We start from the raw sequence: 24,812 nt of genomic DNA on the forward strand, positions 1-24,812 counted from the left end.
TCCCAGGTGGGCATCCACTTCGCCTGCCCGTGGGGCCTGCGCCCGAGGACAGGAAAGCAGCGTCCTTGATCATTGGCCACTCTCTAAGCCCTGAATAGTTTCCCTTTCCTTCCTAACACTGGTTATTTTCCACCTTTGCTCTCCAGGTTCCCAAGGGCCCCCAAATCCTTCACCAGGCTGATAGGCAGCAGAACCACACCTTCGCCCACTGTTTGAACAGACGTGGCATTTATTCAAAACCTTTGTTGCTTGGTGCGGGTGGAGCCCAATGATCTCCTGCGCAGGGTAGAATGCCATCCGCCCCCCTCACGCCGGCTCCCTGCCACCCTCTCTCTCCAGCCAGCGCCAACATCTGCAACGTGGTCCTGATGCGGTACGGGGAGCTGGAGGAGGGGATTGACGTCCTGGATGGTGATGGCAACCTCGTGGGCTCCTCCAAGATCGCAGCCAGACATGTGGGTCCTCTGGGGACTTGGGGGCTGGTAGGGAGGCTGTGGTCGGTTTTCCCTAGACACTTTCATTCCCCAGGGGCTTGTGTCCTCAGTGCCCTTGCCTTGCCCTCTTGAGCTCTCCTCGTCACCCCACTCCCACCCCCACCCCCCATTGGTTTGAGCCCCAGGCCTCAGGTCTGGCCCCAGCCACACCTGCCCACCAGACAGACACCCTTGCTTCTCTCCAGTCGCCTCATCACTACTGGGAAACATCCCCATCTCTTGTCCCAGCCCCTCTGGACGTGCTTTCTCTGACCTCTTACTTGGTAAGGGCAGAGGAGGCCCCCCCAGAGCTTTCTTTCCCTTCCCCAGGACCTAGGGCCTAGGACCTTTCATATCCTCCCGGGTGACAAGAGGTCGCATAGAAGCTGATGGTTTGTGGTTGTGTGCTAATAAGCACTTCTGCAGGTGATGGTCACTAGGGAGTGAGTGCGGTTGAGGCGGAGGGATTTGGGGCTTGCAGGAAGCCACGGGCGTGGTTTGGAGAAGAATGTTTTGTTACAAGAAGGCCCTCCTTCACTTCTGGTTTCACCAGCCTCACCCATCTAGCAATTGTAATTAAAAAAAAAAAAATTCCTGTCCACTTGTATATCTTCCTGTGCTTTCCAGCCTTCATCCTAATGGCAGTTAGTGGCCTGTCCTGCTCTGGCCTCCAAGTGCTGGGTCCCCTCTGCTCCAGCCCTGTCCCTTATGAGCGCCCACATGGCCCCCCACCGCACCCTGTCACTGAGGCCTTCTCCATAAGCCTCTGATGTAGGAAGACCCTTCTCTTATCCTGGTCCTTCCCTCCCCACTGACTGATCTCAGGGAAAGTGTGTGTCTGTCCAAGGCTTGTGAGGGGCAAGGGGCACAGGGGTGCCAGTGCCAACACCGCATCCTCTGCTTCCTGCACAGGCTCTGGGCCCCCTATCATCCCCACACCTGTTCAGAAGACTGGAGGGACCTCTCCCAGGCCTTCCTGAGGCTGGTCATGCAGAACCCAAGTTCCTGGGAGAAATGTTTAGCCCTGAGCCCATCATCAGAGGGGATTTGGCCTCAATTTCCTACATCACCCTAACCTCCTATCCAGCTCTATCCTCTTCCCTACTTGCTGTGAGGGAGGCCAACTGTGATAACTCCTCCTTGTGGTCCAAACAGCAGGGAACCCCAAGCTCTTCTGCAGCCCTGGGCTTCCCTTCTCCTGGCTATATCAGCCCCTTGCCATTTGGGACTCCAGGGACCCGTGGGTTACAAGCATTCCTTGAGCCTTCTCTGAGGGCTGGGAGTCCGTGGGGTTAAAGGAACTCATCACAATGACCATCAAGGTGCAGAACTGCCACTGAGCTGTGCCTTGACCAGCCGCCCCCCACCCCCAGGAATCCTGAGGGAGCCCCTAGAGCAAGGCCCCAGGCAGACCCCATATGGGGACAGCAGACATTCAGCAGAAGCTTTTCCCACTTACAAAGCTGACCTCTTGTCATTAAGAAAGACTCTCATCCAGAGCCAGGAAATGGCAAGATCCTCCAAATCTTTGTCTTTAAGGGAAAAGAAAGTAAATCCCAGAATCCCTCTTCTTGGGCACCAGGAGCCTCAACGCGGCTCAGCAGGCCACAGCTGTTTGTTCTGGCCCTTCCAGTGCCTGCTTTGTTTTTAGAACATCTCAGGTCCTCCATATGTTTCCTCCCAGCCGCTGTACCCCGCCACCCGGTTCACCTCCCTGGGCGCAGGCCCCTTGTTGGGGCCGCTTCTGGGTTGCCTCCAGTCCCCCACATGTGGCAGGTGATGCGGATCTGCTATGGGAAGAGGGGGTGGCTTTTTTCTGTTGTTTGGAATATGGCTTCGTGAGGGATTCCATGAATTATTCCGTTCAGCCAGATGTGCTTAGCAGTGGTACATACATCTAGGGGCTCCAGGGCTGCTGCCCCGAGGCTGTCCCACCCCCGCCCCGCTCACCACGGCCTCTGCTTGCCCCTCAGGCCCTGCTGGAGACGGCGCTGACGCGGGTGGTCCTCCCCATGCCCATCCTGGTGCTACCCCCGATCGTCATGTCCATGCTGGAGAAGTGAGTTGGGGCCCAGGACAGAGGCCATCGTGGCGGAGAGGGTGGGGGAAGGGGGACCTGCTGGCCCAGGGCAAGGTTCCTGGTTTGTTCAAACTCTCCCTGGCAGGGCTGCTGGAATCATCCTGTGAGAATTAATGGACTTTGGCTGCTCAGGACCCTGTGCTAAGTTCTAGGAGGGATGTCCCGATGGACATGGCTGGCCCTGCCCTGGAGCTGGCGGTTCTAGGTTGTGTGTGTGTGTGTGTGTGTGTGTGTGTGAGTGTGTGAGTGTGTGTGCGCGCGCGCACGCGGTCTATTAGTGCACAGCACAGGACCAGTGGTGAAGAGAGTCTGAGGACTATGGTGGGAAGACTAGACTTGGGCCCAGCGCATCCCTTTCCGGCATCTGCCATGAGGCAAGTCACCACCTCACTGAGCCTCAGTTTCTTCATTTAGACAATAATTGTACTAACCTCCCTGCCGCCCTCAGAGGGATGTTCTGAGGACACATTTGTCCTGACCATAAAGAAATAAGGAGATACAATAATAAGGACAATGATGGAGTGATTCTATTAATTAATGAGTGTGAAATTGAATCACAAAGGCGGGAATGCTGCTGGAAGGAGAGGCTGAGGAGAGGAGGGAGGAAGCAGGGCTGGTTTGGGCAGGCCCTGAGGGTTGGGGAATATCTAGGAGGACTGGCAAGGGGCAGGGAAGGGTTCCAGGTATGGGGAGCCAGATGAACAAAGGCTTGGAGGTCTGGTGAAGATAAAAGTGAAGAGGTGATCGCTTCCTCCTTCCCGGTAGCCCAGCCTGGGAGGGGCACCTCAAGGCAGTGGATGAGCTTGGGGGCACTCCCTCTGGGGCTCTGGATCAGGGGCTTCTCCCCAATTTGGGGACCTTCGTATTCCCACAAAACAAATTACAATAACGCTAACACTTAACAGCTAAGCACTGGCTGCATCCCAGTCCTCTCCCAGCCGGGTCCCCCGCAAATGCCATCTCCGCAACGAGGCCCTCCCTGACCACCCCATCGAGATTACAGCCACCAGGACTTCTTCCCCCACTACACTGCCTTATTTTTACTCACAGCACTTATCGATAGCTGAGATTCTTTATCTAGTTATATGCTATCTGTCTGCTTCATTAGAATGTCATCTCCATGGAGGCAGGTCAATTCCTTTGTTTACTGCCCTGCACAGCATCTAGCAGAGTTCCTAGCACATAGTGATGTTCAGTGTTTGTTGAATGAATGAACGATCTCATTTAACCTTCACAACAGTGCAAAGAGGTGAGCATGATGTCCCCATTTTACAGACAAGGAAAGGAAGGCAAAGAGAGGTTGTATCATCTGCTTACAGTCACACACTAGGAAATGGCAGAGCCAGGCAGGGCCCAGGAATACGGCTGCAAAACTGGGCTCTTCCTACCACACTGGCTGCCTCTTGGATTTTTGGATCACAGCACGTAATCCGCCTGTCTTTGGAATCGACCCCACATGGAGACAGGAGAGGGGCAGATTTGGGGAACTGGCCTCAGAAAGCCTGTGTTTTGATAAGGGCAGGACCCACACAAAGGTCAGCTGCAGGTGGGACCTGGCAGTGTGGGAACAGGGTCAGGGTGACCTTGAGGGGAGGGCTGGTCCAGAGGAAAGGGGCTGCAGCTGGCACTGAGAGTAAGACAGGATTTTGGTGGAAGGGAGGGCTTTCTAGGCAAGGTGTGACCCTGTTGCGTGGACCTTGAAGAGCCCAACCCAACAGAAGCAAAGCACGCTCTCTCATTGGGCCTGCTGAAGGGGCCCTGTGTCCAGCTGAGGGGATGATTTCTTCGTCCCCTGGAAGAGTGGGGGAGGTGCATAGTGGGCGTGGCTACCTGAGCAAGGGATGGCGCGTGTTGAACACTGAGACTTAAGAATATTAATCTCCTCTGGAAGTTGCAAAAATAAATCATGGGAAGCGATTCCTTTGGTCCCCCTGAACCTCGTATACGCCGCTCTCTGGTGAACTGAGGCTGTCCCCAAATACCAGCGACTGCGAGTGCACACAGGGACACCACTGGGCAAATGAGGAAGGGAGGGCTTCTGTCTTCAAGGCTACTGAATCTTGAACCTGGAATTTGCTGGGGAAAAATGTGGTGTGTGATGCCTTCTGGGTGCCATCTGAGCTGGGTTTGCAGAAAGTGGAGTGACGGTTAGTGTCCCATTGGTTGGGGGCTTAAACTTAGCTTTGGGAGGCTTGGGAGGTGGGGTGGGATTGTTCTAGTTCTGACTGTCCCAGCCTGGAATCAACCTGGACTGCGGGTGCCCTGCATCTGGCTCAGCTCAGGGTCAAAGGAAGCCCCTCGGGTAGGTGGAAGAGGGTTAGCCATTGGTCTCCTGGAAGCCTCGTATTTAGTTGGTCCTTCCCTGAAGCTTGTGGGAGGGTCTCTGAGGAGGAGAAGGAGTCCAGCCTGGGTTCCCCCAGGAATATCAAGGCGAACAAGGCTCAGTTTGCACCCTCAAAGACGTAATTAACCTCATATACATGGGGCAGGGGGGGTGGGAGCTGCCAGACTGTGAGGTGGGGGGCGGGGCAGGTCCGGCACCAACTGAGACTCCTGGCAGGAGTCCTGGGGGGCTGGTCAGTTTCCCACCTGGAGAATGATGTCACTGCCCCCCTCACCACCTTGTCCACTAGAGCTTGGCACTTTGCACCATCCAGCGGGCCCCTGGCTCTTGGCTGGGGCCCCCCTGCCGAGCACCCCACGGCCTTTCCATGCCGGGTGCTAATGGAAGGGCCTCTGCTGAGGAGGCTGATGGGGGAGGCAGCCCTACCCTCGACCCTCGGGAGCCCCCAGTTGGGTGAGGGAGTCAGGACAGCCAGGGAAAAAAGACAAAAGAACACTTACAAAGCAGCCTGCTTGCAAATTAATGGAGCGCAAAAGTAAAACTGCTCCAAGTGCTGAGGGAATGCACGGCAATGGGGAGACAAGCTGTTGTGTGGCAGCGAGGCTGGCTTGGCCCCGGCCTCAGTTTCTCCTCTCTGGGAGGACCCTGGCTTTCCTGCTGGGATAGCAGAGGCGGGCGGCGTATTCAGGTGTCCCTGTGTCTGAGATGAAAGGAAAAGGGTCTCCCGTCAGAAGCTGAGAATCCTCCACTCTGCCGAGCAGGGCCTCTCTCTGAGGGGTGTACGCCCCACCCCTCACTCTCCACCGAACCTTCCCTCAGGCCCAGGGCTCCACTCCAGCTCCACTGTCCTGGGGAGGAAGCTGGTTTTGGACTCAGGGCCCGGATAGTAGCCCCGCCCCCCAACTCAGAGGCAGCTGTGGGGGGGGTCTCTCCCCCAGCTCTGCATCCCTGGCCCTGGCCCGGGCCTGGACTTTTCTGCCCTCCCAGGCTGGGTCTCAGCTTGGTCAGGGTTCAGGCCACACCCTCCACGGTAGCTCCTGCGGCCGCTCCCCAGCCTCCCTCATTCCCGGGGATCCGGGTCTTTCCTCTCTCCCAGGCATTCGCACATCTCTCCATCTGCATATTTTAACTCCCCCAGCTGCCTTTCCAATTCCTCCCTGCCATTTCCCTCTCCTCCTCCCCTCCCCCTGTCCTGCTGTGTTCACTCTCCCGCCTGGGCTGGGACTTCAGAGGCTCCTGTTGGCTGCTGTCTGAACCTTCCTCCTTCCTGAGTGGGGAGGACAGGCCTGGGACTTTCTGTATCCCTTTCACAGTGGGGACTTCAGCCAGCCACCCGGAGAGAGGAACCAAGGTCGCAGCCCCACGTAGAAGGGGTCTGTCCAGTGTCCCCACCGAATGAGTCAACGTCCTGCCCCTCACCTGCCAGGGAGGGAACCTCCCTCCCGTGATCCTCCCTCGGGGGCTGTGCCTCCGGGGACCACACACCCTCCTGTCCCCTCCCCTCTGCTCTGGCCACCCTCAGGGACTGAGGTCCCAGTCGCTGCCACGGGAGCAAGAGTGCCCACCTTCTGGTCCTGCTGGAGAAGTTAATCTGAGTTGAAAACATCTCAGGACCCATCTCAGCCTTATCCCAGCCCTCCATGACTCCCATGGAAGCCCAGGAGGCCTCAGGCTGAGTCCGTGGGGAAGAGGGGGGTAAGGCTCACCTGGAAGAGAGGGAGAAGATGGGGGCACTGGACCAAGGCAGAGGGGATGCCAGAAGGGCTTGAGTTTGATTTGGGCACCTTTGTCCCCCTGTTCTTAATCCTGTGGAAATTCTGCTCCCCAATAGCTCAGTTCAGGCTTAATTCAACAACTGGACAGATCTTGGAGTCTGGGCCAGTGGGAAGGGCTGGAGGACAACCCAGCCACCAGGATCCTCCCTCCTTCCTGCTGGTAACAAGGGCAGTAACAACAGCAATACTAACACACCTCACTGAGCACTTACTGTGTCCAGGTCTTTTACTTGCATAGAATTTACAAGTAATTGGATTGTTATTGGTACCTAAGTAGGAACATCCTGGGCCAGAGTTTCCCAGAAGTGTGGTCTGGGGATCACCTGTTTTAGACTCATGGAAGGTTCCCAGGTGTAGTACCAACTGAATCAGGATCTCATGGAGGAGTCTGCATTTTTAACCACTGCCTAGATACTAAAGTTTGAGAACTGCTGCTCCCAGTTTTGCTGTCGCCTTAGAGCCAGCTGCTCTTGGGATTCACGTGCTAGGAGGTGAAGGTGGTGCGGGGTTTGCCTGCCCCGACACTGAGGCGCTGCCCCCAGAAGAGCCTCTCCCCTGCCCGTGGCCACAGCAGCGCCAGGAGGGGAGGGGCAAGAGCCCTGGTTATAGCTTCTTCACACCAGGAGCCAGTCTCAGTCCGGTGGAGGTTGACGCTTACCCAGGGCAGCGTGTGTACCCACCCAACATCCCTTGGCAAATAATCCATCTTGCTGACACATGCCACCTCAGGCCTCCCCAAGTAGAATGACTGGTGGATTATACAGAGCGAAATGTTCTGATGGACAACGCAGTGAAGGTGGACTCGCCAGCTGCTATGCCCTCCACTCTGTCTGGAGAGGCCGTTTTGTCATGGGGCTGGGGGACCCAGGGCCCTGGAGGGAGGCTTTCGTACCCCTCTCCTGCCCAAGAATCCCAGCTCTTTTATTCACCGTGGGGAGGGGTGCCAACTGTGAACTGGTGATGCAGTGGGCAAAGGATCCTTAAGGCAAGAGCCAGAGCAGCTCAGTGATAGCACTTTTAGGGAGTCAGAGGAACCCACAGAGCAGCCCTGCCTGCCTCCCACAGACTTGGTCTTGGCCTTGGGCAAGTCACTGTGGCTCTTGGATCGAAGGTGACAAGGTGATCAGCAGGGTGTGTTCTGTTCCCATACCCAGAAGAGGTCATCCTCTCCTGGCTGTGCGCGCGTGCGTATGCGTGCTTGTGCGTGCATGTGCGTGAATGCGTGTGTGGTTTTTTTCGCTATTGCAATATGTGCTGCCTTCAAGGCCCATCTTCCTCCGCTGTGTCCCCACGTGGGCCCCCCACCCCCTGCACAGGAGCAGGGGCCGACAGCCTCCTCTATCGTCTACCCCACACGTGGCCTTCTTTGCACAGGGCTGGACGCACAGTGGGGTGGGTGCCCCACAGGTGCTCATTTATGATTTATGGTTGAGAATTTAAGCAGCAACGTCCTTCAGGGCAGGGCCTGGGGTGAGGGCTGCCACCGACGGACGGTCCCAAGGACAGAATTCCTCCACAGCTACTTAGCTATGGGCTGGGCCTGGCCCTCAGACCCAGTGGGACCCGGCATGGTGGTTAATGGCCAGCTCACCCTGTCTCCGGGTCTCATGGGCGCCCCCCTTCTCTCTCCCCAACAGGACAGCTCTCCTGCAGGCGCGCCCCCGGCTGCTCCTCCCCGTGCAAAGCCTTGTGTGCCTGGCAGCCTTTGGCCTGGCCCTGCCGCTGGCCATCAGCCTCTTCCCCCAGATGTCAGAGGTCAGTGGAGGGAGGGGCTCAAGGGCAGGACAGGGAGGGTTGCCGTTCGGTCATTTATGAACCAATACCTACTCGGTGCTGACACCTTAGCACTGTGCTAGCTAGGTACTGGGGTTAGACGGTGAATGAGACGGGCCCAGGCTCTGACCTCTCAGGGTCAAGGGTCAAGCAGTGAACACAGCGATGAAACGGAATAGCAAGTGAAGGGTGAGCAGCGTTAATATGGGAGGAGTTTGGCCATGGGAGGAGACAGTAGGGGCCCAAACAGAGCTTAGAGAGAAGTGGCATTTCATGCGGGCCTGCAGGATGGGCTAGAGTTGGCCAGGTGTGTAAGAGGTGAGGGGACACATAGGCTGAGGTCACCTGGTGTGAAGGGAGGCGGCACACAGCTGAGGAAAGCCTGCCTCTTGGGCAGAGAGTGGGGAAGATGAGGTGGGCCAGGTAGGGGGCCCTGACGTCAGCGGGTGCCGGGAACTTGGAAGCCAGCGCAGTGGGTAAACGTTACCAGAAGAGCTGGGCAGAGCAGGACCACGGATTCCTGATTTTGAACGGTCCCCATGCTGTATGGTGAGGCTGCGTTGGAGCTCTGGAGAAGGAGCCTTCAGGAGGCGGTGGCGGGAGTCCAGCGAGAGATGATGGCGGCTTGGACCAGGCTGCTGGCAGCGGGCATGGAGGGAAGTGGATCCTTTAAGAGAGAGTTAGGAGGCAGCTTCATCAGGATCTGATGAAGAACTGCGTGTGGTGGGAGGACAGGGAACCGGCAGGATGTGCGCCCGGCTTTCTGGTTTGAACAACCCGGCAAGATGGAGATGAGGAGGGGCCGGCGTGCAGGAGGACAGCATGTAGAGCTGGATGCACACGTGGGGTTTGAAGAACCTGTGGAACTTGTGAACAGAGGTGCCCTGTGGAAGCTGGCTTTGGGTCTAGAAGCCAGGAGAGAGGCCTGGGCTGGAGGGACAGAAGTAGGAGCCCCCGGCATAAAACAGTGATGGAAGCCAGAATGGTGGGTGGGATCAACCCAGGAGCGTGTGGAGAAAATAGGCCCTGGGGAGGGGAGCTGCCCAAGGACAAGTGGCCAGGGAGGTAAGGACAGAGCCAAGTGAGACTGGAGTTGGGGGGCATCCACTGGGTCAGACCCTCCCGAGAGGTCAAGCTCCGTGGGGTTGAAGAGCGTCCATTGGTGTCTCAGTTTGTGAAGGGAAACCCCATTCTGAGGGGTGGAGCCCAGCTGGGGGGTAAGGAAATGGGTTGACAGGCTGACCGCTTGGTCTAGAGTCTTGGTACCGGGGGAACAAAGAGAAGCAGACCCAGAGCTGGAATGAGATGTGGGATCAAGAGAGGCTTTTATTTATTTTCACTCTTTTAAAATGGGAGAGACTGGAGCTTGTGTAAATGCAAAGGGAAGGCACCAGGAGAGAAGGACACTGGAGGAGGAGGACAGAGAACAAAGTCCATGAAGTGGGGGAGTCAGAACGCAGACAAGGGGTTCAAAGGATTCGCCTGGGTGGGGGAGACCAGGCGAATCCTGAGGAAAGCCTGCCTCTTGGGCAGAGAGTGGGGAAGATGAGGTGGGCCAGGTAGGGGGCCCTGACGTCAGCGGGTGCCGGGAACTTGGAAGCCAGCGCAGTGGGTAAACGTTACCAGAAGAGCTGGGCAGAGCAGGACCACGGATTCCTGATTTTGAACGGTCCCCATGCTGTATGGTGAGGCTGGTTTTCCTCAGCTGTGTGCCGCCTCCCTTCACACCAGGTGACCTCAGCCTATGTGTCCCCTCACCTCTTACACACCTGGCCAACCCTAGCCCATCCTGCAGGCCCGCATGAAATGCCACTTCTCTCTAAGCTCTGTTTGGGCCCCTACTGTCTCCTCCCATGGCCAAATCCTGTAGCAGGGGGAGGCAAATGTTGGTTGGGGGGGTGGAGTTTGGGGGTGGGGAGGTTAAGGAAGTTGATCTGATAGCTCCTGTGTTCTCATGACTGAGCAGAGAGGAAGGAGGTGGGTGGGAAGGGGGAGGTCAAAGGTCAGAGGACCATGGAGAAGGCTGGAGACCTTCAGAGGGGAGAACAGGAGAGACAGCAGACTAAGGAAGTCAGAGAGCCTGGTGGGCAGTGCTGGGGGTCAGAGGAGGGGACGACTGGGGGTGGACACAGGTCTGTGGGGATGGCCAGGGCCTGTCTACCCAGAGGTACGGGGCCTGCTCCAGTTTCGTCTGGTTGGGTGAGGCATTCGGGAGGTTGGTAGGAGTTCAGGAGGAGCAAAGGACCCCAGAATCTTAGCTGGATGGGGGTGAAGAAACATGAGCAAGCCGAGTGGGAAAAGCAAGGTTTGGTGCAGAGGCAGACCCAAGGAGGGCAAAGAATGACCATGGTATTTGGAGTTACAGAACTCATGGGAAGATGGGGGCTGTGGCTACAGATGGACGCTTCTGAATCTGTGACCACAGGACTGACCCTGCAGGGCGGGAGGGGTGCAGGTTCCTCCAGGGGAGTTGGGGAAGGTGGAAATAAGGGTCCTGGGGTGTTACACTGGGACTGTGAGGACTGGAGACCCAGGGTCTTAGAGTAGGAGGTAGTGACCCAGCCTCCAGGGCCCGAAGAGGGTGAGGACAGAAGTCACTTGCCTCCACTGAGCCCCAGAGCTTCAGGAGGAAACTGTAATGGGATGGGGCTCCTATGTTGGGGGCCAGGCCAGTGCACACAGGATGGGAAGCTCAGCAGTATCCTCATACCCACAGGGCCCAGCCTTGCCGTGGAGCAGGGATACGCCTCCCCATCCTTCCCCTCAACCTAAAAGCTGAACAGCTATATCCTGATGCTTGGGGACTCCAGATAGAGCTGGGGGCTCCAGGTTGCCTGGAAGCTCTGAAGATGAGAGGGCGGGCACTTCTCGGCAGTCCTGGCATCCCTATCTGGAAGGCCTGGGCCCGCCACTCCCTAAAGCCACTGACGGCATCTCTTTGTAACAGCTGGGCTGAGTCTGCAGTTCTGGGCAAGAGTCAGAGTGCCCCAGGTGCTTGCAGGCACCACTGTGTTCAGAAGCTTCAAGTAGCCAGCTCCCATAGCTCTACCTGTCTGCACAGGAGAGGGAGCCAGGGCAGAGAAACTCCATGAGCCTGTCCCACTGGAAGGATTTTCAAGGTCACCCAGTTTACCACCCTCCTGGCTCTGCTGGGGCAAATGGAGACCCAGAGCAGCCAAGGGCCCGGCCCAAAGTCACAGAAGCCATGTGCAAATATGGAAGGACACCCCAGAGGCTCACTCCCAGTCCAGAGCTCCCAGGAGATGTTACATCTGCTTGTTCTGTAGGATTTTCTCTTCTCACTCTTTTCTCTTCACCTACCCTGAGACAGTGTAGAGAGGAGGAAGCTGGGGCCTCCCTGTGGTGGGGAAGAGTCTAGGAGTGCTGTGGGTCTAAGGGTGGGTGTTCCTTTGGGGCAAATAATGGAGAAATGGCCACAGTCCCCCCACTCGGGCCTCCAGCTCTGGCTGCAGAGAGGTGTTCTAAGTGAGCAGCCCTGGCCTAAGTGAGTCAACGTCCAGGCTCCTCCCTTCCCCCATGTCTGCCACAAATAGGCATGGAAGTTAGTTCTTCTGGGTGTCTAACCAAAATCCTTCTCATTGCAACCCAAGCCTCCTCTAGTGGGAAAGAATATAGTCATTTTGTAATAAGTCTGTTCTCTGGGAAAGGAAGGTAGGGACGTGATCTTCAGAGCCCCCTCCTCACCTGCATCAACCCCAACAGGGTGCAGGCGGGCCTGTGCATAATGGGGTGTTTGGCTGAGAGGACCTCGTTCCCCCATTCTTCCTCCCAATTAATTCTCTCTAACGAGGTGCTGCTTCTGCCATGTGGGGATCATGTCTCACATCCCAGAAGCCAACGTGATTTGCCACAGTAAGTCTGGACCTGCTTGGGCTGACCCAACCTTGCCAAGAGCCACCAAGGTTGTCAACAGGAGTAATCACTGGAACGCTAATTAATTAATTAGGTGACTTGGAGATGGAATTTAGGAACTGGTTCCTAGAATGGCTGGCCTGCAGTGACTGGTGTGGGGTTTCCAACCCACTAACCCCAGAGGTTGCAGAAAGAACTTCAATCCTCTCTTCAATCCCTGGGAGAAAGTTTTGGGGGTGTTTTTTAAGATTTTTTTTTTTTTTGATGTGGACCATTTTTTCAAGTCTTTATTTGATTTGTTATAATATTGCTTCTGTTTTATGTTTTGTTTTTTTTGGCCGTGTTGCATATAGGATCTTGGCTCCCCGACCAGGGATCGAACCCACACCCCCTGCAAGGGAAGGCGAAGTCTTAACCACTGGCCGGCCAGGGAAGTCCCCCTGGGAGAGAGTTTTGTCCATGCTTTTCAAATTAGTATTTCTGCCTATTAAAATGGTGCTAATTTTAAAATTAAAATTGCAAATAATAATAATACCTACCGTTTGCCAAACATCTACTAGGCCAGGTAGTATGCCGGGAACTCTGCATGCCTTGTATTAAATCTTCCTAATGCCCCTCAAGTCCAAGGTATTACTGTTTATCAAAGGGTGTTGCCTAGACAGTTAGATGTGTGTGTCTCAGGCTCTGGGGCGAGATTTTGGCTGGGGAACAGGGAACCTTTGATGCATGGCGGGGACTGAAGTCCTGGAAGGGTTGAGGTCTCTGTAGAAGGAAGAAAAGCTGTTAAAAGAGGGCAGGAGCAGGCAGGGAAGAACCCCGATGAGCAGTTTCATGGACGCTGAGGACAAGGGCATTTCGAGGAGGAGGGGGCTCCCTGCAAGTGAGCTGCTGCCAAGGGCACTAGGAGTTGACAACAATCGGGGGGTGTGGCTGGGCGAGGCAGTCTAGGAGGCAAAACGGCAGTCAGGTTTCTCTCTTTGTTCAGAGAAATGAACTCAGGGATGGGAAGCCATTGGAGAACAGCAAAAATAATTTCACTCATTGGTGTTCTGTGAGATGGGGGGTTGGGGGCCTGGAGAAAAGGCAGTGATGGGGAAGCAATCACACAGCCCAGGGTAGAAAGGCATGGCCTCCAAGAGGTCCTGGGGTCCAGTAAGTACAAGGGCCTGGTTGACTGTGGTGGTAAAATGTGGACCCAGAACATGACAGTCCTGTGAGGTTCGTACCAGTATTATTCCACGTTTACAAATGAGAAAACTGAGGCACATCAAGGTTAAGGACCTTGCCCAAGGTCCAAAGTTGGTAATGATGGAATAAGCTCTGTACCCACAAAAGGATTCCATAACCCTCCTCAGCCCACCCCCATCTCACTATAAAATGAAACGGCCCAAGTCTGAGCCCCAGATGGCTCCTTGCTAATTTATCGGTAGGAACATTCCAGTGCCCTCACCCAGCCCTCCTCCTTCATGGGGAATCCATGTTCAGGTTCACAGGGACCTTCTGAAGCAGGTGTTTGTGCCTTTGTTCTCTAACCCAGAGCTGAGGCAGGAGGCGGGGGTAGGGGGTCTATGGGCCAGCAGTTTGGGTAGGGAGCCTCCTTAGGAACTTGGGTGTGAGGACAGGGGAGCAAGGTCTGGCCTCCCTTCTGAGCCCCGGTCCTGTTGCCGGGAGTGTGGGGTCTGCCCCGGTGGACACTGTGACCTTCAGATTAAGGCTGTAGGGCATTGGCCAAGGCCAGCTCAGCCCAGCATGGATGGGCCCATCTGGACCCAGATACTGGGGTGATTTCCCCTTTTTCTTGTAACTTGGAGGGCCATGTCATAGCCCCCTGCTCTCAGGGAGCCTCTGTTCTGGGGGTGCAGACAGAAGCCAAATAACCAAGGAATGTCAGGTGATGGTGCAGCTATGATGGAAAGGAGAGGGCTGTGTTGGAGCTTGCCCAGGGCTGTGCTGGGTCAGGCGGGTTGCAGAGGCCTCCCTGTGGCATGTGGGGCCTGATTTGTGGTGACCTTTCTGGCCCTGCCCTCTCTGGAGATTGGGGCTCTGGGCCCCAGGCCAATGTGGTCATCTCTGTCCTCCCTCAGACATACACATGCATGCGCGCGCGCGCACACACACACACACACACACGCACGCACACACATACGTATGCTGGTGTCTCAGCTTCCTCGAGGGAGATGTCCAAGGTCCAGTCTCTGGGCCCATGGGCTTGGCTGCCACAAGAGGCTGGACCTGGGGATGGTGAATGTCCCTCCAGTTCTGACAGCCGGTGTTCCCCACCTGGGAGCGCTTCCAATCCCATTTAATGAACCTCGTTAAGGTTCAAGAAGCAGTACCTTGGCCAAGTACCCTGCCCATGGCCCTGCCTGTTTCTCTCTCTCTTTGTGCCTCTCTCCTTCGATTCCTCTGGGCTCTCCCCCACCCCGTTTCCCTCTCTTTCCCTCGCGATTCCCCCCCCGGGAGCTCTGGGAGGGGGGAGGCTGGGGAACTGGGCTGCACATACAAGCCGGTGCCATTGTTCGACAATCTGTTTTTGTCTTCATCTTGTTGGCAGGCGGCAGGAGAGGAGCAAAAGGTTAATGAGACACTGTGCAGTGGGATTACCGACGGCGGGCGGGCGAGCCAGCCATGGTGACAGGGAACTAATTAGGAGCAGTTTAACAGGAGGAAAAAGTGAAATCTCCTCTTCACCAACTGTCAATAATTAGCTGATTTGGTGAGGTTGAAATGTGCCCACAGGAAAAGTTGGGGCTTTTCTGTGGATGAGTGAGGCTGTGGGTACGGGAGCCCCTGGGGGCTCCGCCCTGTCCCTAGGTGGGGCTCAGGCCGGGGGCCGCCACACATGCCCCAGGTCTGCCCTCCTCCCATCTGGCTGGCACCCCCCAGCCTCAACTCTCTGTATGACCTTGGTCTTCGCCCTAAGGACCTCAGTTTCCCCTGCCATAAGATAAGGTGTTGTATGTAAGCTTTCTCCTGGTTCCGCCCATGAGGATTCTGGAAGTGAAACCATGAGACCGGCCCCTGGTACTAGAGCAGGGAGAGCCGATGGCGGGCTGTGTGGCCTTAAGTCAGCTGCAGACCCTTGGATGCCTCTCCGGCAGCGTGGCTGTGCCACCCTCTCGGGCCAGGTGTGGCTTATGAATGGTGCTGAATGCCGAATGGGCAGAACCTTCCTCGGAACATGCCTTCTAGCCCCTGGACCCTCCCTCATTCAGCTCCTCTGTCCTCCCAGCAGCAACAGGGGCTGAGGTTGGGGCACAGGCAAGGTGGGGCCGGGCTGCTGCCATAGGGCTGGGGGCTCCTCGAGTGTGTGTGTATGTGTGTGTGTATCTCCCCCCAGCACCAGTTTTGCGGGGTCCACGTGAAGCCAAGGAGTCAGGTTCACTGGCAGCGAGGGTTGTTGCCCTGCAGTTGTCTATTGTTGGCTGTTGGTTTGCTGGCCCCTGCCCTTTGGCCTTCCCTGACACCTCAGCAGAGGACCCCCTCCCCACCCTCCCTCTGCCTCTCCAGCTTCTGCCAGACACCTTGACTGGAAGAAAAGGCAGCATCTGAGCCCCCCAGGGCTTGCTGCTCAGAGCCTCCCCTGTCAGCCCTGCTGACCCCCCAACCCCCTCCCTCTCAGCCCAGCCCCTCCTCACCTCAGCCCCGGAGGGTCCAAAGAACCAGAAACCTAGGCCCTCCTTCTGTCCTCACACTAGTCACCCTGGCCCCAGAGGTTGGCTCTTAGAGGTCACACGCATGCTGTAGATGAGGTACCTGAAGGTCCAGCTCAGCCATGCCCCGGCTCCCCCCACTACCTCTTCCAGCTCCCCCTTCCAGCTTCCATAGTTACGAAACAAAGAGGCACATCGTCCCTGTATGGGGAAAGAATGTGGGTACCCCCAGTGGGTACCAGAACCTCCACCATCTCTCTCCCCATCACCAGCCCTGAAGAAAATGGTAGTTTTGATGAACCAGCTTGGCCGGGAGCTGTGACTTAGCAGAAGCAAATGTCTCCCTCAGCTTGCCTCCATTTCTCTGAGAAAGCATTTGAACTCCCGACCAAGAACAGGGAAGAGTTGGGAATGAGCTCAGGTCCACATTCAAGCTGTTCTAGAAGAGGTCCCTCCTCCAGGAAGTCCTCCCTGATGAGCCCCCCTAGGATCTATCTCTCCCCACACATGTAGACTCTGGTCGCATGCGTTTCCTGCGTCCCATCTCCCTCCCCAGGACAACAGTCCTTTCTCCATCCCTTGACTCATAGGGTGTCCCTAAGGCTGAGAACTGGCACGATTTATTAACACCTAATACAGAGTGTGGCTCACCTGGGCTCACCTTGACTTCATTGCTTCCTGCATCTCCCACTCTTCCAGGGCTGATATGAGGCCAGAAGCAATGTCTAGGGGGTAGTGTGTCCCTCTTGAGTCCACAGAGATTCACCATCTCCCAGAGCACGTGCCTCCTCCCCTCCAATCTCAAATCCTTCTCCTACTTTGCTTGGAGATGCTTGTTTGGGGCTTTTCTCCTTTACTGCTTTAATCAGTCCCTATTGAACTCTGAAGCGGGCTATTTTTGCCATCAGAAATCTGCCGCCTCCCTGCCCGCTGCTTTCTTGGAGTTTGCCCACAGGACCCCCCAGGAGGGACGGATGGGAATGGCAAAGCCGCTTGGAGCCCAGGAACGCCAACGCCACCTGTCACGTTGCATGTTCCACACACCCCCACCCCAAACCTGCGCGTGCACGCAGGCCCACACATGAGCACGTGCACGAACATGTGCACACATGCCCCGGTGACAGGCCTCAGCAGGGCCACCTCTCAGCCCATCCCTCCCCAGTTCTTTCTAGGACCTTCTAAAACACCTAGCTGAATAGAGGACAGGGAGGGAGGAGGCTTGGTTGTGCAAAGCTTCTGCTGAGAGGATTAAACGCATCAGTATGTGTGAAGCATTTAGAACGTGCCTGGCCCACAGCGAGCGCTCGGCCCTGCGCGCCACGAGGAGACACAGGCGAGCAAGACCCGGCCTGGCGGTGGGATAGCCACGGGGTCCTGCCTTCCTTTAGCAGGTTTTCTAAGCCTCCAAAGGGCCTTCTCATCCATTTCTTGGTAATATCCACATCCCAGCCCCAGGAGTAGAAAAATCTTTCCACCTCACATGTGGGGAAACTGAGATCTTGAGAAGGTGGAGGACAGAGAACTATTCTGAGTTTGGTCCACCAGAGGGCACCCAGGAACAGTGCAAAGCTCCAAAATGGGGGGAGGGGGTGGTCTGAGCGTTCTGTGGGTGCGCATCGCACGGGGGGGATGGAAAAGTATAAGATAAGGATCCCTGAACTTGGGGAGTGCAGTTCAGTTTGATTCCACTTTTACCGAGGGCCGACTATGCACATGGCACAGGGTGACTTGAGCTACCCTGAGTGGCTCACGCTGGGGTGGGGTGGCGGGGGGGGGGGCCCTGTATTCACAGCTGGCCTGCCTCTGGGGGTGTAATCGGCCGAGGGCACCGGAGGAAGCAGCAATGGATTTGGTCTGAGAAGATCAGGGGAAGCTTCCTGGAGGATTAGGCCTCAAAGCCTACACGTACAACGTACTGGGCATGAGAGCAGCCAGTGGGTGAGGAAGCTGGAGAAGGTCGCAGAAGACCTTGAGTGTCCAGCCAAGGAGCCTGACATTCACTGGGAAGGCAGTGGGAGCCCAGAGCCAGCACCCGAGGCCTGACCCACCGATCTAGGCTCAGGCCTCAGCTGCTCCCCAGCTCCGGCCTAACACTCCTGTCCTCCAAGGACACTCAGGATAACACTCAGGCCTGGACGTGTGTATCTGAGCAGGACCTGAGGCCCGCCTAGCCCTGGTGACAGAGGGTGGTATGTGGCTGCCCAGTAGGCAAGTTGGTTCCGGACCTGGCAGAGGCCTCAGGCACACAGGGTCAGCCAGGTGCCGGCCTGGGCTTTGGACCTGTGTCAATGTCGCCACCACCTGCAGACCCTCAGAGGCCCAGACCCCTGGCCAGGAGCAGGAGGCCGCTTTGAGCCATGTCACAGGGTCATGCTGAACACCCCACCCCCCAGCCCAATGCCTTTGAAAAGGAGGCAGAAAAGCCACCAGAAGAAAGGCAAGTAGGAGGAACTTCTTTGTAGTAGGTAAAAGCCCCTGAAAGTGGGGCACAGGCCGGGGATCCAGTTTCCTGTTTATGTCTCGGCACCTTAGCTCCAGGTTCAAATATGTAAACTATCTGCTGGCTGCTGGCTGCAGGTGTGTGTGTGCTCTGAGGCTGCAGAGGCAGAGGTGATCCCAAATGCATTCCTGACTCTGGCCCCCCACCCAGGATGAGCCAGGAGACAGAGGCAAATAGCTCAGGGTTAACCCTTCCAGCGCCACAAAGGAAGCCCTTCAGGCTGCTCTAGGGGGCTCTGGGGCCAGCTGGGCCTGGGGGTGCTCCAGAGAGGCTCGTGCTTTGTGTTTGCTGCCTCTGACCTTAGATGCAACCGGAAATCTGGGGCTATCTGCTACAAGGGGCAGCAGGCTCTGAGCTGTGTCTGGAGGCTGGGGTTTGGGGCTCTGATAGGTTTGGGGTTAGGGTTAGGGTCTGAGAGGGAAGGGCATCCGGGTGAAGCTGTCTGGGAGCCAGGGTGCAGGTTCTGCCTGGGAGTCAGGGAGTGCTAGCAGGGCAATACTGCTCACCTCATGGCAAAGCGAGCCGTTTCCAACAGGCCCACGTCTTCTGGGCACCCCCAGTTCTGGGGCTGGAGGGTACCATCAACCAGTGCTGATTGACCACTTCAGCCAGGGCTCTGGCCCCCATACCAGACCCCGCCTTCCCTCGAGGGCCCCTGCTGACTGACCGTCAGGCACCTGGGGAGGAGTTCACCAGATGAACGGAGGGACCCACAGGTTCCTGCCGGCCCCCCACTGGCTGCCTGGACTGGGTCACCCCTTCTCCTTGTGGCCACTCCTTGCACAGCCTTCCTTCTCCTTGTCACCTTCTCCCCAGAGGAGGCCCCTCAGAGCTTATCTGTGGTCAAGCCCCTGCCCTTGGCCTACTACCCTGGGGCTCTAGTCTTTTCTGGGCTGACCTCCTTGCTGCATCCACTCCTCTCACTGGGCCTTGGGACCTCCCTCTGTCCACAACCCACCTCTGAGCCACTGCGGCCACCACACCATTTGTTCTGCTGCTGACACAGAACATGGAGCCGGCTTCTGCTTCTTCCCTTACCTCAAATAGCAGGGGGACCCCAAGGGAACACACACACTGTCCCTAACTCTGGGACCCTGAAGCTGGTTAGTTGCCCTCACTCAGTACTTGAATCTCATTCATTTACCAGCACAGCCCTGGATGTGATTTCTGTGGAGGGGACTCAGGCCCCCCACACCTCAGAGGGGTGATCTTCATGGGGTAGGCAGCATGGGGGTCCCTGCCCCAGCTTCCTCCGCTGAGCCCAGTGGTGAGGACCCTCAGTGGTCCCGACATCCATGAGCCCTCGAGACGGTGAGCCATTGGCTCTACCCCCAGCTATGGTCAGAGAACTAGAGAGGTCTTAAGGAATGACCAGTTGAATTGGCCCAGGATGGAAGTGAGAGGCTGAGTGAGGGTTAGGAAATCTGGACTCTAGGGGGTCACCAAATCCCACCAAAATCCCTCTGCCAAGACCAAAGACCAAAGCCTCTCAGCCCTCACCAGGGCCACATGGAAACTCTGTTTGCCTGGTGTTGCCATGCTGCCTGTTGTCTGTGGTGCCCTCCGTCACTGCCACCGCCCCTTGGGCTGGTCCCCCAAGGCCGCCATCATGGGCTCGTTCCCTATACCCGCCCCTCAAATGTGCCTGTCTCCCAGGCCTGGCGCCCTCCCCTGCCATCTGCTCTTCTGGGCAACTCCTCCACTCCAGGGCTCTGGCTGTGCTCACGTATCCAGGGCTCACTCTTCTGACCAGGCCCCTGCCCAGAGCTCCTCCCCCAAGACCTGTCTGCCTCACTGGCTTCTCAACCTGGGGGACCCAGGCCTACCACCCTCCCACCCTGACCCACCCCCCCCGTATTCCCCTGCCTCTGAGAATGGCGTCACCAGCCACCCAGGCTCCTGAGCTAGAATTAGGAATCATCCAACGCACAGTCATCCTCGACACCTCCCTCTCACCCCCACATAGAATTGGTCATCAACTCCTGTGGATTTCGTCTTAGAAAGGATCCCCACCCAGCACACCCTCCTGTCAGCCCCCACTGGCAGCATCAGAGGGCAGGACCTGCCACCTCTCTCTGATTCCCTCAGCTGCCCCCTCACTCACCTCTCCAGCCCATCCTCCATGCTCACCACCACCAGCAAGACAGGGATCTTAGACCGCCCCTGCTCAGAATCCTTCCGTGGCTCCCCATTGCCCTCAAGTAAAATGCTGACACCTTCACGTGGCCTACGGGGACCTGCCTGCCCCAGCCCCACCTCCATTTCCTGCCACACTCCCAGCCTGCCCAGCATTGCCCACACCAAACATGCCATGCTGGCCAGCTTATGCTTTTCTCTTCTCCAGCAGGCTTTTCCTGCCCTCTCTTATCAAAACCTTCTGTTTCTTTCTGGCCTCCCTCCTCTGAGAAGTCTTCCTTCCTTGTTCTTTCATCAATGCATGGTAACCCCCACCCCCTCCCAGTTTCCATGGCACTTGGTTTGTCTCTCTGGGATCCATCTGCTTGCCTTTCTGACTCCTTCCCTAGACTTGAAGCTTCTCAAGGGCACGGGCGGCTCTGGTCCATCTCTGTGTGCCCAGCCCTGGTGTATGGAGTTGGCAGCTATAAACATCTGCTGACTTGAGGGCCGATGGAATTGAAATGAGAGGAAAAGGCTTAGATGCCAGCTCTGTCCCTAAACGCCTGCTCCTGAGTGGAGGGCCTCGTCCACTGCCCTCCCCCGCAGCCTTCCCATTGCCTGCGTCTCCCCACCCTGCTTCCCTCCTACCTGCTGCCCTCAGCACAGTTGGGAGCCTGGGTCTGCAACAGCCCCGCTGGGAGGGGGACGCCTTGGTCTCCACCAGGGCCAGTGCTCTCCAGGGAACGGGCCGAGTAGGCCGTGGCCCTGGCCCGTGGTCCTCCACTGTGGTGGTGAGCAGCCTCTCCGATTTTAATGCGGGCCTCAGTGCTTCAGTGAAAGCCGGCATGGGAAGTTGCTAATAATGGCACTAAAATAAAATATGCTACATCTGTTATGGGTAGCAGAACAAAATTAGCTGCTCACACCTCTGACATCCAAGATGTCTTAACTTAAAATACTCCTTGGCTTACTTTACATCATTTACTGATTATATTTAAAAGAAATACAATTTTGCAATTACTGTTCTTTCCAGCGTGATATCTATGCATCATTTTCCTTTTATGTTTATATATTTCTCCTTCATTAGTGCAGTCTGAAGGGTGATTAGGATTCTTCAAACATTTTACAGAGGTTAAACGTTGATTAAGATTTAATTATTACTGTAAATAGCTTGGAATGACATATGGTGCAAAAGCCTGACATATGTGCATTTGAATAAATGAAGTGCTATTTCCCAGGATGCCTCAGTAGCTGTTTAACAGCTTTCCCGAAGGGTTATGTTACACCTCATGGTAAGATTGCTGGGATGTTATATTTTGTTGGTTTTTGCAGCTGAAAGCTAAGAACAGTTTTCCAGTTTTTTAAAAACATTGAATATTTTAAATACCTAAATTGTTTTGCACAAATTTTTGCTAATTTGTCTAACTAGGTTAAACATTTTCAAAAGCATTTAGATTTTTAAGCGTGGGCGCTGTGCATTGTGTCAGTGGCAGCATGGGGACGAGGAGAGCCGGTGGGGTGGAGGGGACTCGGAGGCCGGCAGGGGTGTGGAGGGAGGAGGTGGTTTGAGGAGAGGGGGTGGGGAAGAGGCCTGGTCCCTGAGCCTCGCTCTTGTCTCTTTGGCCCTCTCAAGTGGCCTGGGTATTGGAGTACCAGGGACTACAGGAAGAGGGTGCCCCTTCTCCAGGAACTTCACCGGGCCCACCAGCTGTAGCCCACACTGAATCCCCTCTTGTCTGGTCTCAGACATGACTGAGTTCTCTAAAAGCCCGTCCAGTCTATGGCACCTCCCCCCTACTACCCAGAGTTGCCACGTCTTGATGTATAGCAGGTACCTGGGACCAAGCTCAGCGAGCTGAGTTTCAAAGGCCCGGTGCTCCCTTGACTCGGTCCAGGGCAGGTGTCAGGCTGGGGCCCCCCACAGAGGGAGCGCCTCCCTCCCGGCTCCCTCAGGTTTGGGGGCTCAGGTGTCCCCACCAGATCAGTCCCTGGAGCTGCAGATCAACATCTGGGTGGCTGTGGAGCCTCCAGGGGGACCCCAACCTCCCAGTACCCTCTGCCTCTCTTCTCTCCGCTCATTGATTCAACACTTATGAACACCTACTGTCTCCTGGCACTGGGCCTTGAGGATGCAGGATGAACAAGATCACACACTTGCTGCCTCATAGAGCTCGTGATCTAACATGGAGAAGCGGGAGATGAGTGATCGGGCAGCCTTGAACCACATGCTACAACGGCTATACAAAGTGCAGGGGAGAGTGGGGCTGGAGAGGTGGCCGTACCCAGCCTGGATGAGGGAAGATGTCTAAAGCTGAGGGAATTGGGGTTGGGGAGGAGAGGAAGTGGCAGAGGGCAGCTCCGGCGAAGACTCGGGGTGGGAATAACCCAGTGTATCTGAGGCACGGTGATAAGTGGGTGTGCCGTGTCTCCAGTCCAATGGACTGGGTGGTGAGGGGGAGGCAGGGGCTGGATCTTGAGGGATCCAGGGATCCCACTGGGTCCCTGAGGGCAGTGGGGCCAATGAGCCATTTCATAACAAAGAGAGGCATGGCCAGACTTGCAGCTGAGAAGGCTCCCGATGGCTGTGATGGGGGAGGGACTGGAGTGGGTGACACCTGAGGGGAGGAAAGGAGAGTGGAGGTCAGGAGGCCCCAGGGTCTCTGGCCAGAGCACCATTGGGTGGCGGTGTGGTTAGCAGGGGGCCGGGTGGGGGGAGGAGATGAGGAATCCTGTTCTGCTCTGGATGGGTTGAGTTTAAGTACCTGTGGGGCTATGTGCAGGGAAGAGGAAGCCTGAGGCCCTGAGAAGTGTCCAGTGGGTGTCACACAAAGGGAGCTGGCAGTAACCTTGGAGAGGAAGATTGTTGTGGAGCGTGGTAGGGGCAGAGGCCAGATTTGCTGTGGGTTGGAGAGTCAGTGGGAGGTGAGGAGATGGTGCTGGCCAGTGTGGACGACGCCTTGTAAAAATGTGGCCATTGGAGGGGAGAGAGACCCGGTGGTAGCTGGAGCATAACATGGGGTTAAGGGGAGGTTTTATGGGATGGGAGGTTCTCTGCTGAAGAGCAGGAGGCAGTGGGCTGAAAAGGTGGGAAGGAGGGAGGGCAGTCCAGCGGTCGTCTCCAGAATGGGGTCTTCGGAGGGAGGGACAGCCGCAGCGGGGCAGCTGGAGGGCAGGTCCAGGGCAGAGTGTGGACACAGGTAGGTCGTAGGTTTGACGAGAAGCTGAGGGGTGTCTTCTGATACCTTCTGTTTTCACTCCGAAGTAGGAAGATGAGTGCGGAGCTGAGGGTGGGGATGGCTGAGGACAGCAGAGGAGGTTTAAGGTGGCCTCTGCGGAGAATGGGAGAGGGAGTTGACCGGCCATGTGGCCCAGGGCTGGGGATTGTCTGGCCACTGTGAGGGTCCAGCCAAAGTCAGGGGCAGTGAATGTTGAGTGGTCTCTGCTAGGTGGTCAGGTTTAAGTGGAGAGAAGGTAGATGCATAATTGGGTTCCTCCAAAGCAGAGCTTCTGCCAGTCAGGCCAGAAGGGCCTTGCAGCTCGGAGAGGCTGAAGTGGTTGGCCCTTCGCGTCCAGGTTGGAGAGGGAGGCTGTGAAGACTGAGCCGTAGGGAGTCTGGGGCTGGGGTCTTGGTGGTCCGAAAATGGATAGGGAGAGTGAGTGGGGTGCTGGAAGGACAGGGGATGGTGGGGTCCAAGAGGGCGGGGTTTGGATTTAAGGAGTCTGGATGGAGCAGCCCTGGGGGTGACCAGGCCCAGGGTGTGTCCTGGGAGTGGTCTATGCGGCATCGGGGACAAGGTCCTAGGAGATGAGGGAGACAGAGAGCTCAGAGGGTAGGACGTTCCCCAACATGGACGTGCTGGCAGAGTAAGAGGCATGACCTGGGCTGGAAGGGGTATCGTGAGCCCCTGGGCCGAAGAGCAGTAAAGAAGGAAGATGTATCATTAGGCAGCACACGTGGGCCCTGGCTGGGGTGCCGGGGGCAGAGGGGAGAAGTGTGGGCACCAGGTGGTCCTAACTGCTACTCCCAGCTCCCCACTCACCCCTTCCCTCCCATCCCCCTCACCTTTCCTCTCTCTGTTCTCACTCTCTTCTCAGATCGAAACGACCCAGTTAGAGCCTGAGATTGCCCGGGCCACGAGCAGCCGGACAGTGGTGTACAACAAGGGGCTGTGAGCGGTGGCCGGCCGGCCTGGGGGACGGAGCGTTGTCCAGGCCGGGAGTTG

General features: G+C 56.6%; 1 protein-coding gene across 4 annotated transcripts in view; it reads left to right on the forward strand.

Moving 5' to 3' along the window:
* Window positions 1-24,762, forward strand: part of SFXN5 (sideroflexin 5) — a 113,710-nt gene extending 88,948 nt beyond the window's left edge. For 2 of the 4 annotated variants that reach the window (XM_065890915.1, XM_065890916.1), the window contains 4 exons: window positions 340-455; window positions 2,447-2,532; window positions 8,310-8,427; window positions 24,685-24,762. In XM_065890915.1, the coding sequence (XP_065746987.1) occupies window positions 340-455; window positions 2,447-2,532; window positions 8,310-8,427; window positions 24,685-24,762 (398 nt within the window). The remainder of the gene's footprint in view (window positions 1-339; window positions 456-2,446; window positions 2,533-8,309; window positions 8,428-24,684) is intronic. The other 2 variants (XM_065890917.1, XM_065890918.1) reach the window with 2 other exon arrangements.
* Window positions 24,763-24,812: the final 50 nt, after the last annotated feature.

Source organism: Phocoena phocoena, chromosome 14, assembly GCF_963924675.1.
Source record: "Phocoena phocoena chromosome 14, mPhoPho1.1, whole genome shotgun sequence".
Lineage (NCBI taxonomy): Eukaryota > Metazoa > Chordata > Mammalia > Artiodactyla > Phocoenidae > Phocoena > Phocoena phocoena.